Source organism: Euleptes europaea, chromosome 7, assembly GCF_029931775.1.
Source record: "Euleptes europaea isolate rEulEur1 chromosome 7, rEulEur1.hap1, whole genome shotgun sequence".
Lineage (NCBI taxonomy): Eukaryota > Metazoa > Chordata > Lepidosauria > Squamata > Sphaerodactylidae > Euleptes > Euleptes europaea.
In genome coordinates, this window is record NC_079318.1 from 89,786,474 (window position 1) to 89,806,504 (window position 20,031).

At 46.1% G+C, this 20,031-nt stretch overlaps 1 protein-coding gene across 1 annotated transcript in view; it reads left to right on the forward strand.

The window, feature by feature from the left end:
- Nucleotides 1–969: 969 nt before the first annotated feature.
- Nucleotides 970–20,031, forward strand: part of LOC130480865 (V-set and immunoglobulin domain-containing protein 8-like) — a 28,441-nt gene continuing 9,379 nt past the window's right edge. Inside the window, exons 1-3 of the mRNA XM_056853486.1 lie at nt 970–1,080; nt 14,762–14,940; nt 18,185–18,386. Of these exons, the coding sequence (XP_056709464.1) occupies nt 1,032–1,080; nt 14,762–14,940; nt 18,185–18,386 (430 nt within the window). The 5' untranslated portion in view covers nt 970–1,031. The remainder of the gene's footprint in view (nt 1,081–14,761; nt 14,941–18,184; nt 18,387–20,031) is intronic.

Genomic DNA, 20,031 nt, shown 5'->3' on the forward strand with positions numbered 1-20,031 from the left:
ATGTACCTACTTTATATCCCCCCTTTCTCCCCAACGGGACCCATGGTGGCTTACATAATTCTCCTCTCATCTCCCTCTTATCCTCACAACAACCCTATGAGGTAGGTTAGGCTGAGAGTGTGTGACTGGCCCAAGGTCACCCAGCAAGCTGCCATGGCAGAGTGGGGATTCGAACCCAGGTCTCCCAGATCCTAGTCTGACATTCTAACCACTACACCAGGCTCTCATTGAACCTCTATTGAAGGGACATGGCATTCCCCCCCAGGCCAGTTGGCAGCCTTAGTTCCTACTGCCTCTGGTTAAAAGATCGTACATCACAACGTTGTGGGAGGAAAGGTGTCTTGCTGAGGCCCTGCAGAATTGCCACCAGTGAGAAATCAACAGAGTTTAGACCAAGGGTGTCAAATATAAGGTCCGCGGGATGGATCCAGCCCCTTGATACCTCTTATCCAGCCCACGAGCCAGCCAAGGCAGCCATCCCACCCCCACTCTCAATCCGGACTAGCCCTCATAACAATTGAGTTCAACCCCTCTGGTTTAGACCGAGGCTCTGATTTGACGTAAGACCAGCTGTGTATGTCAAACCAAAGAATCCCCAGCTTTCAAGCAATCTGCAAACCAGCAGGCAGGTTTGAGGCTCAGACTCCAAAAGGGTTGCGAAATACCCTGCCAGGCACATCTTTGCAACCCTCAGGCCATGCCCAAAACTGCTTTCTGGATCCTGGCATGGGACTCCGCTCTCTCGCATCCTCTGGGGAAAAGAGCCGAGATGAAAGTATTACCTAATTGGCCAGTACGCACCCAGTTCAAAGGAAACTGGGATGGGTGAGTGGCTCATTTTGCAGCTTGGAGGTGCTCCGTCACCTCCCTCAGTCAACCCAAAGGAATCTTTGCCGGGAGACCGAGCACGCTCGAGAGATCAAAACAGGAGAGCAACTTCAGACCTGCTCAGTGCCTCTGGCAGACGGCAGCCTGCGTGGGATCCAGCGGCAATCTCTCTCCATCTTCGCAGTGACATACACCTGCTGGTCATGACCCACACAAGGATTGCTCGGTTCCTACTCCTGTGTATCATTTCAGGTACGGCCTCTTCTCCTGGGAGTGTGGGTTTTTCCTTTAGGATTTCCTTCTATAGCAGTAGGCAAGCAGTTGACATTTTGGAGACCTTTGCCAGTGAACAGAGAGTCCTCTGCCCTCAAGGAGGCTCCAATCTCAGTCATGAATGGCTAAAATAGATTCTTCAAGGTGCAACTGGATTTGTTTTTTAGAGCCATTTTTTATTTCTTATTTTCGTGACAATACATGTGTACGTTGTTGTTCAGATCTGTTTTGGAAATATACCTTTTTTTGCCAGATGGACTGTACTGTGGAAAAGGCAGAGAGAAAAATAACACCCAGAATATCTAAACATTGGTGGATGGGGGAGGGGACAGAGAGAGAGAAGAGGAGAATGAGAGGGGGGAAAGGAGGGACTGAACGGGAGCAAATACAGGTACATTTTCTGAAGCTTAGCTGAAGCTAGAGGGATGAAGGACTGAGAATTTATGCTCAAGGCTTTGCTATAGTAGAAAAGATGCATTTTGAGAAGGGATATGAAGAAAGTGATGCTCCATATACACTTTGGAAGAGGGTGTTCCAGGCATAAGGGGAAGCGGGAGAATGATTGGAACTTTTTTGCCCCCTTCCATCTTCATATACAAAAGAGTGGTAGTGGTTGTTTATTAATTTTTAAAGTACAGAATAAATTACAAGAACTGATTGTCACAAGGAAAATTAAAGGGTTGGATCCCACAAATCTTTGCACCAGGGCTAAGGGGAGACATGATAGGGGTCTATAAAATTATGCACGGTTTGGAGAGAGTGGACAGGGAGAAGCTGTTCTCCCTCTCTCATAATACCAGAACATGGGGTCATCTGCTGAAGCTGGAGGGGGAGAGATTCAAAAGAGATAAAAGGAAGTATTTCTTCACACAACGCATAGTTAAATTGTGGGACTCCCTGCCTCAGGATGTGGTGATGGCTGACAACTTGGAAGGCTTTAAGAGGGGAGTGGACATGTTCATGGAGGAGAGGGCTATCCATGGGTACTAGTAAAAATGGATACTAGTCATGATGCATATCTATTATCTCCAGGATCAGAGGAGCAGGCCCATTATATTAGGTGCTGTGGAATACAAGTAGGACAGTGCTGCTGCAGTTGCCTTGTTTGTGGGCTTCCTAGAGGCACCTGGTTGGCCACTGTGTGAACAGACTGCTGGACCTGATGGGCCTTGGTCTGATCCAGCATGGCTTTTCCTATATTCTAATGTTCTTAAATGATATTGAAGAGGAATTATAGAAATCTGGACTTGCTTCAATCTAGATGCTGTCGTGGTTTCCAGGAATCCATAAAAGGTTGCTAACCTCACAGGAAGTTTTCCCTGTGTCTTTCTCCCCTCTCTCCATCTGCATGGATTCCATTAATGTGGTCCCCACTGCCCGTGGCTGTTCTTTTCATGGAGAAACGTTCTGCAGACTGGCAATCAGAGATTACCAAAGGGCAGGGCCCAGATCAGGTGGCGCAGTGCCCGCTTGTCGGGTGTGTGTGTACCCCACCCTAACCATCAGTGCGCCTGCCTTTCCCCTGAGTGTCCATGCAACAACCCTGTTGCTTCCCAACAACCTTGTGAAGTAGGTTAGTCTAAGAGAAAATGATTGGCCTAAGGTTACCTAATCAGGGTCCCGGCTGAAGCAGGAATTGGAACCCAGGTCTTCCCAACTCTGGGTTTGTATCTGGAGTTGTCAGTTCAATGTGAGTCTCCTTTCCCCCAAATCTCTTATCTTAGAAAAGAAACTTTAAAAAACCCATGAAGGGTGAAATGTCAAGGAAGAGGCTTGAAGCATCTCTAAAGGAGCCAGTTTTCCACTTGCTCTCCCCAAACCAATCTGTTTGGTTGCAGAGAATATGACCGGGGCTTTACCACACTTGGGGCTGTCTTTTGGAACAGGTTTTTCAACTTGGGGGGAAGCACAGTTACCCAGAGAAGCACCCCTTTGTGGGCTCAGGACCTCTTGTAGGACGGAAACAGGAGTCGGGATTTATCAGGGGCAGGAACCAGAAAATCGGGATTGTTCCCGGTAAACAAAGCCGGTTGGAGTGACTGCTGTACCCTAATTTTAATTGTTAGATGGAGCTGGAAAACAGGTTGCTGATTCCTAACGATTATTGTAGCCGTTGATTATGCTAGGTAGCAATTTCAGTTCAGAGCAGGTTTGGGCAATAACAACAATAACACAAAACCACTTATCAAGTAGAAAATCAGAGGATGGGAAACCGCCTCCCCAGATGTTTGGCTCACAAGCAGTTAACGTTGGCAAAGAGGAGCAGATATTTACAATTCCACAGGTCGTACGTTGTTTTCTTTTCAGTACTGAGTAAACTTGGAGGGTTTACAGGACGGCAGGAGAGAAGCTGCATAGGGGCTCCCAGGGAGGCTTAGTGAGGGCAGCATGCCAGACTGAATGTCCCTCTGGCAGCTTTCTATTGGCTCTGTCCCAATTGCAGTAAAGCACAGTTCCTCAATGGAACAGGCTTCCTCGGTAGGTGGTGAGCACTCCTTCCCTGGAGGTTTTAAAGCAGAGGCTAGATGGCCATCTGTCAGCAATGCTGGTTCTATGACCCTAGGCAGACCATGAGAGGGAGGGCAGGGAGATTTGCATCAGTGTATGGCTCTTGTGGTCCTTTCTTGCATGCCCAAGGTAATGCCGACAAGAAAGCAATTTTCCTCCAGGCCAGATTGGCTAGGGATCCTGGAGGTGTGTGTGTTGGGTTTTTTTTTTTTTTTTTTTTGCCATCTTCTGGGTGTGGAGTAGGGGTCACTGGAGGTGTGTGGGGGAGGTACTTGTGAATTTCGTGCATTGTGCAGGGGGCTGGACTAGATCACCCTGGTGGTCCCTTCCAATTCTATGATTCCTTCATTCATTCATAATTAAAAAGAAAACAGTGCAAAAATTAATCACTACCTAATTTGGCTGTCAGAGGTCCATGGTGCCAAATCCCACTGAAAATAAAGATTTGATGGCTCCTTAGTGTTCGTGTGTTGAGAACGTAACCAATACAAGATCATATTTCTGACAAACAGAGAGCTGTACATTTAATCTGATAAACCAGCAGGAAACCCTAACAACACCCCTTCACTCACTCACTCATGCATTTTTTTAATTGGCTTTAAAAAAACAGTGGCAGAGTTAAATTGTGGAACTCCCTGCCCCAGGATGTGGTGATGGCTGCTATCTTGGAAGGCTTTAAGAGGGGAGTGGACCTGTTCATGGAGGTGAGGGCTATTCATGGCTACTAGTAAAAATGGATACTAGTCATGATGCACACCTATTCTCTCCAGGATCAGAGGAGCATCCTTATTATATTAGGTGCTGCAGAACACAGGCAGGATAATGCTGTTGCAGTTGTCTTGTTTGCGGGCTTCCTAGAGGCACCTGGTTGGCCACTGTGTGAACAGACTGCTGAACTTGATGGGCCTAGGTCTGATCCAATGTGGCTTTTCTTACGTTCTTATGATCTAGACATGTTTCTACAAACCGTTTCCAATTATCTCAAAATACTCTGGTTTCTCTTCAGATCATATAAATATTTTGCCTTTTACTCACTCATGCATGTTGACTTGTTTCCCTCACATCAGACTGTAAAACCATCTGGATGCAGCAGAGTAGTAATCTCTTCTAATGTATTCAATGTTTATTTATGTTTTAATGCAAATATTTAAGACCTTTCCAGAAGTCTATTGTTTTCTTTTATTAGAACTACAGAAATATTTTTTTTCCTACACTCCACAGTCACCAATCTAATTTTGGTAACAAGAAACTGAGCTAGGGTCGTGCATTGCTTTCAGTGTTGAATCAGGGTCTAGGAGTCCTGGGTTCAGGTCCCCATCCTTGCCAGGAAAGGATGCTGGGTGACATTAGGCCAGTTACTCCCTCTCAGCCTAACCTACCGTAATTCACTGGGTCATTGTGAGGTTAACACGAGGAAGGGAGAAACTTGTATGGCTCTCTTAGCTCCTCGGAAGACAGGTGGGATATAAATGTTCTAGAATGACACATAGTTTACATCATAGAATCATAGAGTTGGAAGGGATTACCAGGGTCATCTAGTCCAACCCCCTGCACAATGCAGGAAATTCACAACTACCTCCCCCCTCCACACCCCTAGTGACCAGAAGATGGCCAAGATGCCCTCCCTCTCATCATCTGCCTAAGGTCACAGAATCAGCATTGCTGACAGATGGCCATCTAACCTCTTCTTAAAAACCTCCAGGGAAGGAGAGCTTACCACCTCCCAAGGAAGCCTGTTCCACTGAGGAACCGCTCTGTTAGAAAATTCTTCCTAATGGGAAACTCTTCCTAACGGAAACTCTTTCGATTTAATTTCAACCCGTTGGTTCTGGTCCGACCATCTTGAGCAGCAGAAAACAACTCGGCACCCTCCTCTATATGACAGCCCAAGTACTTGAACATGGTTATCATATCCCCTCTCAGTCTTCTCCTCTTCAGGCTAAACATACCCAGCTCCTTCAACCTTTCCTCATAGGACTTGGTCTCCAGACCCCTCACCATCTTCGTTGTCCTTCTCTGGACACGTTCCAGCTTATCTGCACATTTCTTAAATTGTGGTGCCCAAAACTGAACACAGTACTCTAGTTGAGGTCTAACCAGAGCAGAGTAAAGCGATACCATCACTTCACGTGATCTGGACACTATACTTCTGTTGATGCAGCCCAAGATTGCATTTGCCTTTTTAGTTACAGCATCACACTGCTGACTCATGTTCAGTGTTTGGTCTACTAAGACCCCAAGATCCTTTTCACACACACTACTGCTCAAACAAGTCTCCCCCATCCTATAATTATGAATTTGATTTTTCCTACCTAAATGCAGAACTTTACATTTGTCTTTGTTGAAGTGCATTTTATTAGTTCTAGCCCATTTCTCCAGCCTGTCAAGATCATCCTGCATCTTGGCTCTGTCTTCTACTGTATTTGCTACCCCTCCCAATTTAGTATCTGCAAATTTAATAAGCATCTTCTCTATGCCTTCATCCAAATAATTTGTTGAACAACACAGGGCCCAGCACAGATCCCTGAGGAACTCCACTAGTCACTTCTCTCCAAGTGGACAAGGAACCATTAACTAGCACTCTTTGGGTACAATCTGTCAACCAGTTGCAGATCCATCTAACAATAATAGGATCTAACCCACATTTTCCCAATTTGTCAACTAGAATACTATGTGGAACCTTATCAAAAGCCTTACTGAAATCTAGATAAACTGTCTACAGCATTCCCCTGATCCAGCAAGGTAGTAACTTTCTCAAAAAAGGAGATAAGATTAGTCTGACATGACTTATTCTTGAGAAACCCATGCTGGTGATCAGATCCATCCTTTCTAAATGCTCAAGGACGGACTGTTTGATGATTTGTTCGAACACTTTTCCTGGTATAGAAGTCAAGCTGATGGGTCGGTAGTTACCTGGCTCCTCCTTTTCCCCCTTCTTGAAGATGGGGACAACATTTGCCCGCCTCCAATCTTCTGGCACCTCACCTGTTTGCCAAGACTTTTCAAAAATAATGGACAGAGGTTCCGAAATTACACCTGCAAGTTCTTTGAGTCCCCTTGGGTGCAATTCATCTGGCCCAGAGGATTTTGTTTCATTTAAAGAAACCAGGTGTTTGTGCAGTACCCCAACGCCAATTCTAGGCTGCAAATCCCTCCCCTCATCACATGTTCTGTTGATGCCATGTTGAGCACCACTTCCCTCACAAGAAAAAACTGAGGAAAAGTAGGAATTGAAGACTTCTGCCCTCTCTTCATCTCCTGTAATAATTTCACTTTCCGGTCCACGCAATGGGCTTATCTTGTCCTTGTTCTTACTCTTACTCTGTACATAGGAAAAGAACCCTTTTTTGTTGCGTTTAGCATCTCTCGCTAGCCTAAGTTCCTACTGAGCTTTAGCTTTCCTAACACCCTCCCTACAAGCACTAGTTATTTGCTTATATTCCTCTTTGGTTATAAGGCCCTCCTTCCACTTCCTAAATGAGCCTTTTTTATTTCTCAACTCTTTAAAAAGCTGTTTATGGAGCCACCCTGGCCTTTTTAGACTCCTCCAATTTTTCTTCTCATAGGAATGGTTTGGGAATGCGCCTTCAGTATTTTATTTTTAAGAAATGCCCACCCTTCTTGAACTCCCTTCTCCTTAAGTATTTCTGAGCATGGGATTCTACCTAGCATAAGTTTAAGTTTGTTAAAGTTTGCTCTTTTGAAGTCCAACCTACATGTCTGACTACGTACAGGTTTTCCTCTCCCCAAGATTGTAAATTCCAAGAGTACGTGGTCACTACTACCCAGGGTGCCTACTACCTTAACCTCATCGACCAGTTCTTCCCTGTTGGTGAGAATCAAGTCTAAGATAGCAGACCTCCTTGTTTCCCTGTCCACCTCTGGAATAGGAAGTTGTCAGCAAGACAAGTCAAGAATTTATTGGATCTTGCATTTTTAGCAGCGTTGGACTTCCAACAGATATCCGGGTAATTAAAATCTCCCATGACCACCATGTCCCGTCTCTTTGAGAACTTTGTGATCTGATCTGGTCTGGTTTGGCGGTCGATAGCAGACCCCCACGAGAATATCACCATTATTTCTTATTCTTTTTATGTTTACCCATAGAGTCTCAACTGCACTACCATGCAAAGATTCATGTACTTCTTCACAAGGGTACACATCTTTGACATACAGTGCTACTCCTCCCCCCTTCCTTATCAATCTATCCCTTTTAAACAAGTTGTACCCCTCAATCTTAATATTCCAATCATGAGTGACATCCCACCAAGTTTCAGAAATGCCTATTAGGTCAAAATCCCCTTCCTGTATTAGGGCTTCGAGTTCTTCCTGCTTGTTTCCCATACACTGCGCATTAGTGTACAGACATCTGAATCCGTGGTTTATGTGCCTCGTGGTTTTCGTTTCTGTACTTACCTGTGAGTTTATGTTTCCTTGCATACATGCCACTCCCTGCAAATCTCCAGGTATTATCAGTATACAAGGCTTTAAACTGTTGTCTCGCTCCCCCATAGGATTTAGTTTAAAGCCCTCCTGATCAGGTTTGCAAGGCTCTCACCAAACACATTTTTTCCTACCCTCATGAGGTGTAAACCATCCCCCGACAGAAGAGCTTCTTCTCGAAAGCATAAGCCATGGTCCAGAAATCCAAACCTTTCTTGACGACACCACCTACGCAGCCAGTCATTAATTTGGAGTATTCGTCTTTCCCTTCCTAAGCCACGACCTTCAACAGAAGTAAGGTGTTTTGGTTTTAAAGTTGCTTGTGACTCAATGAAGTAGAGAGTATCTTTTTTCAAATTGGTGCCAGGCAGCATTTCAATACCCACCTTTCCCTTAGCAGCATACAATCTGTGCCAGGGTCCCCAATGTGGTGTCTGTTGGAGCCATGGCGCCCCTCCAATGCCTTTCACACATGAACACATGGAGCTGCCTTATACTGAACCAGACTCTCGGTCCATCAAAGTCAGAATTGTCTATTCAGACCGGCAGTAGCTCTCCAGGGTCTCAGGCGGAGGTCTTTCACATCACCTACTTGCCTGGTCCCTTTAACTGGAGACGCTGGGGACTGAACCTGCGACCTTCTGCATGCCAAGCAGATGCTCTAACACTGAGCCACAGCCCTTCCCCATGGCTCTCCAGGGTCTCAGGCCTTTCACATCACCTACTTGCCTAGTCCCTTTAACTGGAGACGCCAGGGATTGAACCTGCGACCTACTGCATGTCAAGCAGATGCTCTACCACTGAGCCACAGCTCTTCCCCAGTCTTATTTATTTATTTGTTCAACTTATACCCCCACTTCAATTCCCGGCCGAAACCAGGCTCAGGGTGGCTATCAACATATAAGAACAGATAAGTTCATTAAAACAATAAAACAATCTCCGTAAAACGTACAACTTCAAGAATTTAAAACCAGAAAACTAACCACTATCTTGAGGGCAATTTGTTACACGGCTCTTTATGAACGGTGCGAAATCCACGGGGACGATAGGCAAATTGAGCGTGGGTTATCAGATACATCGCTGGCAACCTGTAACCCCTGGAGCTGGTGCCAGGTAGCGGCGTTTTAGATGCTGGAGGAGTCGAGACAGCTGGAGGAAGCGGCAGAGTCTTGTCGGAAGCACACTGGAAGACTGACACCGGCAGCCGATGTGCACAATTTTAAAAGCTGGCTCTTTTTTTAGCCTTGAAAAATGCTAAATGGTCTGGGATCAGGAGATCTAAAGGGTCTTGTTGTGTGAACCTGCCTGAGAACTGAGCTCCTCTCTTGAAGTCTTGTTCCGTGCGCCCCCTACCCTCAGAAGGGAAAGAGCTGGCTACCTGAGACAGGGCCTTCTCCATGGTGGCATCGCAGCTTTGGAATCCCCTCCACTCTTCATTTGTGTGTTCATAGAATCATAGAGTTGGAAGGGGCCACCAGGGTCATCTAGTCCAACCCCCTTCACAAGGCAGGAAATTCACAACTACCTCCCCCCACACACCCCACACCCCCAGTGACCCCTACTCCATGCCCAGGAGACGGCCAAGGTGCCCTCCCTCTCACGATCTGCCTAAAGTCATAGAATCAGCATTGCTGACAGATGGCCATCTAGCCTCTGCTTAAAAACCTCCAGGGAAGGAGAGCTCACCACCTCTCGAGGAAGCCTGTTCCACCGAGGAACCGCTCTAACTGTTAGAAAATTCTTCCTAATGTCTAGACGGAAACTTTTTTGATGTAATTTCAACTCATTGGTTCTGGTCCGACCTTCTGGAGCAACAGAAAATAACTCGGCACCCTCCTCTATATGACAGCCCTTCAATAGAATTCATAGAATCATAGAGTTGGAAGGGGACATAGAGGCCATCTAGTCCAACCCCCTGCTCAACACAGAAACAGCCTAGTGCGTGTTGCCAAAGCTGCTAATTTTGAGGCCCCAGGGAAGATGTTTTTCTTTTCTCCAGGCATTGGCTAGCTTTTGTGCAGGGCCGGTTCTTTAGCTGAGCTACCCGAGCGACTGCTTGAGGAGGCAAATTGAGGCAGGCTTCAGGGCTCAGCAACGGTTGGCTCGGCTCGCTCCCAGGGACTGGTACCCCCTCCTGCTATTAAAACTGATCTCCAGCCGATTGAGATTAGTTCCGCGGGAGAAAATGGCTGCTTTGGCAATTGGACTCTATGGCATTGAAGTCCCTCCCCTCCCCAAATCCTGCCCTCCTAAGGCTCTGCCCTAAAAACCTCCCACCAGTGGCAAAGAGGGACCTGGCAACCCTATACATTTAATATAACTTTGTATAAAAGCTGATGTTAATTCTGTGGTTTTTCCTCATAATTTTGGGAGAGTTGGCTACTGATTTTGTTCTGTTATTTTTTGTAAATGTTTACGGTTTAAGTTCCCTGACCTGGAAAGGCCAGGCTCGCCCGATCTTTAGGGTTGCCAGGTCCCTCTTCGCCACTGGTGGGAGGCTTTGGGGGCGGAGCCTGAGGAGGGCGGGGTTTGGGGAGGGGAGGGACTTCAATGCCGTAGAGTCCAATTGCCAAAGCGGCAATTTTCTCCGGGGGAATGGATATCTGTCGTTTAGGAATCAGTTGTAATAGCAGGAGATCTCCAGCCACCACCTGGAGGTTGGCAACGCTACCTGCTTGAAGAAGAAGAAGAGTTGGTTTTTATATGGCGACTTTCTCAACCACTTAAGGGAGAATCAAACCGGCTTACAATTGCCTTCCTCTCCTGTCTCCACAACAGTCACTCTGTGAGGTAGGTGGGGCTGAGAGAGCTCTAAGAGAACTGTGACTTGCCCAAGGTCACCCAGCTGGTTTCATGTGGAGGAGAGGGAAAACCAATCCGGTTCATCAGATTAGAGTCCGCCACTCATGTGGAGGAGCGGGGAATCAAACCTGGTTCATCAGATTATTGTCCACCGCTCTTAACCACTATACCATGCTGGCTCTAAACTCACTACCTGGGCTTTACGTTCCTACCACAGGTCCCTCTGGAACAGATCTGTTGACAGTCCACGTTTGGCATGAGGACCATGTCACCATGAGAAGCAGTCCTTTGAGCTGCAAGAACATTACTAAATTTTCCAAATAAATAAAGAGAAATCTAGTAAATGGTTCGATAGATGCAGGGAACTATTCTAAATAAATAGGGAAGCCCCCTTGGAGTTTTGGCAAAAGGCTAGGTTCAATATTTTTACACGTATCAAAGGTTAAGGAATTTCTTCAGTGCTGAAAGTTGGTTCAAAAAATATCTTAAAATGACAATTTGTTGCATGTTAATATCGGAAACTTAAAATGATGCAAGCGTATTTTTAAAAGTATTCTAATAAGGCTGGTGTTGGAAGAGAGTGTTACGGATACTGTGGAGTGCCAAAAAAACTCAAATAAGTGGGTTCTAGATCAAATCGAGCCTGAACTGACCCTAGAAGCTAAAATGACTAAACTGAGGCTGTCGTACTGTGGCCACAGTATGAGAAGACAAGAGTCACGGGGAAAGACAGTCATGCTAGTTGAAGGCAGCAGGAAAAGAGGAAGCCCCAACAAGAGATGGATGGACTCTATAAAGGAAGCCACGGCCCTCCGTTTGTAGGACCTCAGCAAGGCTGTTAATGATAGGAGGTTTTGGAGGACATTGATTCATAGGGTCTCCATGGGTCAGAAGCGACTTGACGGCACTTAACGCACATACGCAATAGGACGAATGGATGATTAAGGAATGCGGCTCACAATATTACAAAACTGGTGGTGGAAAGGGTTGTCAAGAGGCAGCCGACTTATGGCAACCCAGTAGGGTTTTCCAGGCAAGAGAGAAACAGAGGGGGTTTGCCATTGCCTGCCTCGGCACAGCAATCCTGGACTTCCTTGGTGGTCTCCCATCCAAGGGCTGACCAGGGCCGATCTCGCTTAACTTCTGAGATCTGATGTGACCTTTTTTTTCCCCCTGGCCACTGATATAGGGGGTTACCACACTTGTATTCCCCGCAATGTATTAAGAGTTTGAAAACGTTTTAAAAAATACTGTTTGCACTTTCTATGTTTTCCCAACGATGTATTAAGAGTTTGAAAACGTTATAAAAAATACTGTTCGCACTTTGTTTGGCTCCTTTAGAAGACATTTTCCAACCATTTATAAGCCGTAGTATCCAAAAACCCTTTTAAAGCGATGTTTTTTTATAACATTTTCAAACTCTTAATACATCGCTGGGAATACAAAGTGCGGTAACCCCCATACTCTGGCTGCTAAAGGACCACTGTGGGTAGAAATCCCTGGAATGAACGGATGTTTCGATTGCTTCTTTAACAGCACGATTCCATGCGCAATTACTCCAGTCTATGCCCATAGATGCCAGTGTGTTTGGACTAGAGTAACTCTGAATAGGATTGCACAATCACTTAATTTATTTTTGGATACTGATTAATTTGATGGTGCTTCTGGATGGATTTGCTCCATTAAACAGAGATATGGAAATTGTTTACGGATGGCTATTTTCATTTGTTTGGAATGACTTCGTGGAGGCAGGCAACACCCAAAGGAGATTAGAATTTATTATAAAACTGGGGATCGTTTTGTATAATGTTGGCATAGCTATTTGAGTCAGTCTGTCCAAGAGGGAAAAAATTATTATTTTGAATGGACATAATGAAGTCAGTAAATTACTGGTCTACTCAGTACCATATTAGCAGTTGGAAAGGAATGAAAGATGCTAATTGGCAGCTGGAATTAATTACGATGAGCGTTTAGAGTGACGCGGAAGATCGGCAAGACAGATACGTCCACGCTTGCCTGAATCTGCTGACTCATGGTTTTTATAGGGCTTGTTCCATATTTATTCTGTTGGCGCTTAATGTCAATTGGTACGTCTCTGTCCAGGTTTATGTGGCTGAAGATTTGGGATGTGTTTTTTTTTTCAACGGGTCCCTCTTTTTGAGGCTCAGAAATGTCGGAGCAGAAATATTTCAGCTGAACAAATGTGAAAGGGGGAAAAAGTTTTCATGCCGTAACCAGCAAATAAAGCAAGAGAAGAATCCCAGATAAAGTAGAGATCACTCAGCACTGGCATGAATTTACTTGCCAATCTAGTGCTGTCTGAGAATGAATGAAACTTTTCAGCCTTTCATGGCGGTGGCGGAAAGTGCCGGCAAGTCGTAGCCGACTTGTGGCGACCCTGTAGGGTTTTCAAGGCAAGAGGCGAACAGAGGTGGTTTGCCATTGCCTGCCTCTGCGTCGCAACCTTGGACTTTCTTGGTGGTCTCCCATCCAAGTACTGACCATGTCTGACGCTGCTTAGCTTCTGAGAGCTGACAAAATTGTTCTAGGCTGGGGCATCCAGGTCGAGGTAACTTTCATGGCAGCCAAGGCAAAATTTGCTGCTTTCAGGCTACTTTATTCCATTTTGATTCCACCCTTCCTCTAAGGAGCTTAGGGCAACGCACACGATTCTCCCCTCCTTTTTAGCCGCACAACAACCCTGCAGGGTAGGTTTGACTGAGCAAGAATCACTGGCATTAGAATGTGTGTGTGTGTGTGTGTGTGTGTAAAGTGCCTTCAAGTGGCAGCCGACTTATGGCGACCCCTTTTGGGGTTTTCATGGCAAGAGACTAACAGAGGTGGTTTGCCAGTGCCTTCCTCTGCACAGCAACCCTGGACTTCCTTGGTGGTCCCCCATCCCAATACTAACCAGGGCTGAACCTGCTTAGCTTCTGAGATTTGATGAGATCAGGCTAGCCTGGGCCATCCAGGTCAGGGCATTAGATGCTTAGAAAACTACAATTCCTATCAGCCCTGGCGATGGTTCTACTCACACCACCCACAAGGGCTACCTATCCACTTCTGGCTGCTACCCATGCAGATATGCAAATACGTTCTAAACGCTTCTCATTTTAAATGGCAAACAAAGCATTAAGATTTGTTTAGCAAACTTGGTAGCATATTAAGTTTGATTTTGGGGCATGTGGTTTGGGATGACGGCCGCAATGCTAATGAAAATCAGACGAAAGGAAATGCTTCTTTATTCAACGAGTAACGAAACTGTGGAATTCACTGCCAGTGGGTATAGTGATGGCCGTGAGCATAGATGGCTTTAAGATAGGGTTGCCACCTCCGGGTTGGGAAATACCTGGAGATTTTGGGGGTGGAGCCTGAGGAGGGTGGGGTTTGAGGAGAGAGCCCAACAGGGTATAATGACATAGAATCATAGAGTTGGACCACCAGGGTCATCTAGTCCAGCCCCCTGCACAATGCAGGAAATTCCAAACTACCCCCAGACCCCCAGAGACCCCTACTCCATGCCCAGAAGATGGCCAAGGTGCCCTCCCTCTCATGATCTGCCTACGGTCATAGAATCGGCCTTGCTGACAGATGGCCATCTAGCCTCTGCTTAAAAACCTCCAGGGAAGGAGAGCCCACCACCTCCCGAGGAAGCCTGTTCCACTGAGGAACCACTCTAACTGTTAGAAAGTTGTTCCTAATGTCTAGACATAGAGTCACCCTCCAAAGTAGCCATTTTCTCTGTAGTCTGGAGATCAGCTGTAATTCTGGGAGGTCTCCAGGTCCCGCCCAGAGGTTGGCAACCCTATCTGTCAGGGACACCAATAACAGCTAAAGGCATTGTGGTTTGGGGCCTCTTCACCTTGGAGAAGCCTGTTTTATGGTGCTCTGGTGGGTCTCATTTTAGCTTTGAGTTTTGCCGTGAGGATCACTGAGGATGGACAGAAGATCATCTACCTGCCCAGGGGGGAGTCCGTCAAACTGGGCTGCCCCTTTTCAACGGACCCTGAAGACAACACTCCCGACAGTGCTTGGGATATCCAATGGAGGCAGGTGATACCGGGACAGTATCCACAGACCAACCCGGTAAGTTTGTGAGTTTCAGCTGTGGTTGCTGGGGGGTAACCGCTGGAGCCATTGGGTGCCATGTCAAGATGGCCGTATATATAAAGAGGGGAAAAAATACCACTATACACCTGAACGTAAATGAATTATATAATTTTCCAAAAAGGTGACTTATAATTTTAAATATCAACTTATAATTTCCAAAACATTTCTGTCAACACAAAGCAAACTATACAAGGTTTCGCGATTTAACCTTGTTCCGCAAAGTAACAGGATTTGAATCAGAGAGAGTCAATGGAGCAGGTCAAGATTCTCTTGTAACGGCAAGATATGGAGCAACAGACTTCTGATGAAGCTGATATGCGAAACAAGGATAAATCGCGAAACCTTGTATAGTTTGCTTCGTGCTGACTGAAATGTTTTGGAAATTATAAGTTGATATTTAAAATTATAAATCACCTTTTTGGAAAATTATATAATTCATTTACGTTCAGGTGTATAGTGGTATTTTTTCCTCTTTATATATATGTGCTTTGGGTACCACTCCCCTATTGATATTTTGCAGTGTCAAGATGGGCGGGCAGCTCAAGGCAAGGGTTTTGCAGCATTCTTGATTCCAAAGGGAGGAGCGAGTTCAGATTCTGCACATTGGCATCCTGGTGTTTGCCGGTTTCCCAGACAGAATTATTTAGGGAAAGGCCAGAGTGGAATTGCCAACTCCAGCTTGGGAAATTCTGGGAGATTTGGGGGGCGAACCCGGGGAGAGATGGAGTTGGGGAAGGGGAGCTCAGCAGGGATGTAATGCATTGGCGTCCACCTCCAGGGGAACTGACTTCTGTAGTATGAAGATCAGTAAAAATAGATACTAGTCATGTTGCATACCTATTCTCTCCAGGATCAGAGGAGCAGGCTTATTATATTAGGTGCTGTGGAACACAGGCAGGATGGTGCTGCTGCAGTCGTCTTGTTTGTGGGCTTCCTCGAGGCACCTGGTTGGCCACTGTGTGAACAGACTGCTGGACTTGATGGACCTTGGTCTGATCCCGCATGGCCTTTCTTATGTTCTTATGTTCAATCCCTGGAGATCTCCAGGCCCCACCTGGAGGCTGGGAACCCTAGGTCATACCTCATCAGTACAGCACGTTTCTGGGGGATGCAAGCTTAAATCTGGGAGTGGTGAAATATCTGCTGTGCATGCAGAAGTTTCCAGGTTTGTTTCCTGGCGTCACCAATTAAAGGATCTCAGGTGTTGGGAAAGACCTTTCATTATCGGAGATCCTGGAGAGGCTGCCAACTCATCGTTCTGGTGTTAACATAGATCCGCTGGTGTTAACATAGATCCACTGTCACCTGTAACATAGATCCGCTGTCATCTGTATTTATACCTTTGGTAAATCTCAGTCTCATATGTTTTAGTACCATCTTAATACTTTGCTCCTCAAGCTGGAAAATGTGCTTTTTTGTTTGTAAGTGTCCGGCAGAGGTTTCTTGGCAGATATCTTGTGATGCTTGTAAAGCTTTTATAAGGGGAAAATTTACAGGATTTGCCTCTAGCGAAAAATAAAGAACCAGTTGAAAGAGGGATTAAGTAAATCTTCCATATCTATAGTGGTTTCAGGGGGGCAGCCATATTGGTCTGCAGCAGAAGAGTAAGGCCATTTATGCAGTGTTGATTTTGATGCTTGCTCAAAGCTCCTTTTATAAATCCGACCTCTAAAATGACTATTCACGGTCCCGATGCAAGAGGAGAAAGTCAAACAAATCCCACCCACCCCCACTGGCCTTCTCCTTCGTTTGCATAGCCATTAGTAATTGTCCTTTCCATAGCTACCCACCCCCCACTGTGATTCTTCATGCTTCCTTGAGTGGATGCTTTGAGGCAGGGACGGAGTAAATACAAAAAGTCGCATTAAAGGGGTTCTTAAGAAATGTGAAGCAGATATGCGTCGGCTTTATAGTGACTTCTAGAATGACAGTTCAGAGTGAAGAACTAAAATGACCACGCTAATTACCAAGCATAAATGGCCTAAGATTCAAGTCCAGGAGCACCTTAAAGATCAACAGATTTTCCAGGGTCTAAGATCCCTCAGCCCTTATATCACCCTCCCACCTTCTGACTGGGATATAAGGGCTCAGGCGTATTCATTCCTACTTGTATCTGATGAAGAGAGCTTTGACTCTCAAAAACTTATATCATGGAAATCTTGGTCTTTAAGGTACTGCTGGATGCAGATCTTGCATATCTATAGTAAAATTGCACAAAGTTCCTTTAGGTCCCAGGTGTAAGCAAAAGTATAAGGCACCTAGCTTCATGGGTTCATTGCACACGGTCTGATTAGGCAATACATTAAACACGAGTTAGGTTGGGGGAACCGCAACCTGACTCACATTTAACGTGTGACCCGAAACTCACCTTAAAAATAATGTAGGGAGGAAGGCAAACGACTTGCAAGCACATGCACAGAGGCAAAGGAAGCATCATCTTTCCTTCCCCCCTACATCAGTGCTCTGACTTTGTACGATGCTGCTTCATGCGTTCCAGTGCAAAACGAGCGCCTGTATGCAAATGCGCATTTAGGCGTCCGTTGATTATAGCTTTGAACGCATCTTCAAGGCAGCCGTTAAATAATGAGCTAAGGAGAGGGTAACGGCCTTATCTTTCCCAGACAGTAGATCTATTAAATGATAATTGTGTGAACATACCAGAAAGAGTGATATCAATGGAGTAATAAAAGAAGATCTTATGGAAGAATATAAATCACAACTGAATAAAAATGGGTTTCTGTCTTTGCCTTTCCACACGGGCAGACTCTCTGCTCAATTGGACTATCTGAGACTTCATATGTTTGTTTACAGGGCCGGTTCCAGGTTTTGGGAGGCTCTGGGCAGAGTGTGTCTGGGGGACCTCGTTCCCCTGCCTACCCCCAGGCCCTCTGCTTGCAGTTCCTTTCCTGCCCTCCCACCTGCCTGCTCGACAGGCCTGGGTGCCCCTGCCTGCTCATCAACAACCGTTTCAAAGACAGTCCCGACCATCTGGTTGGTTTCTAAGGTGCTACTGGACTTGAATCTGGCTCTTCTACTGCAGACTGACAGGGCCACTATCTTCATCAGGGCTAGAAACTTGCTTTTAAGCAAAGGAAGCGGAGATTCTTAAGGAGCCGGATTCTGCAGACAGTTTTGCCTTCTGTGGGGCGGGATGTCCGTCCTCACACCCTTTCCCATTTAGTTCCTTCCCCCTTCATCTTCTCCTCCTTGTCCCCACCAGCTCCTGGGTTACCATGACCACCAGATCATCCGCCCCGGACCACCCGATCTCCAGCAAAGGGTTGGGTTCACTTCTGCCGACCCCAGCCTGTACGACGCCTCTATGCAGCTGCGCGACGTGCGGATCACTGACTCGGCAACATACGAATGCACGGTGAAGAAAACCACCGAGGCCACCCACAAAGTGACCATTGCTGTGCAAGGTAGGGTTTTTTTTTTTTTGCAGTGCTGTGTGAGGTGACCCCCTTCAGCTCAACAAGTGTTAAGGGCCTAAGGTCTCACTTGCTCTGGCATTTAGAATCATAGAATCATAGAGTTGAAAGGTACCACCAGGGTCATCTAGTCCAACCCCCTGCACAATGCAGGAAATTAACAACTACCTCCCCCCCACATCCCCAGTGACCCCAACCCTAACCCCGTAATGCAGGATCCCACAATCAAAGCACTCCCGACAGATGGCCATCTAGCCTCTGCTTAAAGACCGCCAAAGACGGGGACTCCATCACCCTCCGAGGCAGCACATTCCACCGTCGAACAGCCCTCACCGTCAGAAAGTTCTTCCTAATGTTTAGGTGGAATCGCTTTTCTATTAGTTTAAATCCATTACTAGTCTCTGGAGCAACAGAGAACAAGCTAGTTCCCTCATCAACATGACATCCCTTCAAATATTTAAACATGGCTATCATGTCACCCCTTAACCTTCTCTTCTCCAGACTAAACAAACCCAGCTCCTTAAGTCTCTCCTCATAGGGCATGGATTCCAGACCTCTGACCAGTCTGGACACGCTCCAACTTGTCAACATCCTTCTTAAATTGTGGAGCCCAAAACTGGACACAGTATTCCAAGTGAGGTCTAACCAATGCAGAATACAGCGGTAGTATTACTTCCCTTGATCTAGACACAATACTCCTATTGATGCAGCCCAGAATTGCATTGGCCTTCTTAGCCACCATATCACACTGTTGACTCAAGTTCAGTTTGTGGTCCACTAAGACTCCCAGATCTCTTTCACATGTACTGTTGTCAAGCCAACTGTCTCCAATCCTGTACCTGTGCCTTATGTTGTTTCTGCCTAGGTGAAGTACTTTACACTTCTCCCTAATGAAATCCATTTTATTGCAATGGACCAGCTCTCCAGTCTATCGAGGTCATTCTGAACTCTGACCCTACCCTCCGGGGTATTAACTACCCCTCCTAACTTGGTATCATCTTTTGTTAATTGGATCGCCTGATGCATAACTCAGCACCAGCCACACTGCTACGTCACTTCCAGGGGAAATCCGGAAGTGAAGTAGGGTAGCTCTAGGAATCACTGGTCACCCTATGGTTTTACCATAGATTTTCCGTTGATTCACAGAACGACTCTACGTCCTTTCCTGGTTTCCCCTGGAAGTGACGTAGTGGCACAGACAACCTTGCAGCCCCCATGTCCCTACCCTAGGGTTGCCAGCCCCAGGTTGGGAAATACCTGGAGATTTTGAGGGCGGAGCCTGAAGAGGGTGGGGTTTGGAGAGGGGAGAGACTTCAATGCCATAGAGCCCAGTTGCCAAAGCGGCCATTTTCTCCAGGTGAACTGATCTCTATCGGCTGGAGATCAGTCACAATAGCGGGAGATCTCCAGCTACTACCTGGAGGTTGGAATTCAAGCACAACAGCACAAGAACAAAATGCCAACCTATGGCACATAAATACCAAAACTGGAAATTGCTAATAAAAGTGTATTAACAAAGCAACCAACAGGTATACAACCACAGTTGACAAAAAAATAGGTGCAAGACCAACAGGTCAAATATCACAATTTACATGAAACGCAAAGCGTTAGAACATACAAAAGCAACGGAGTGATA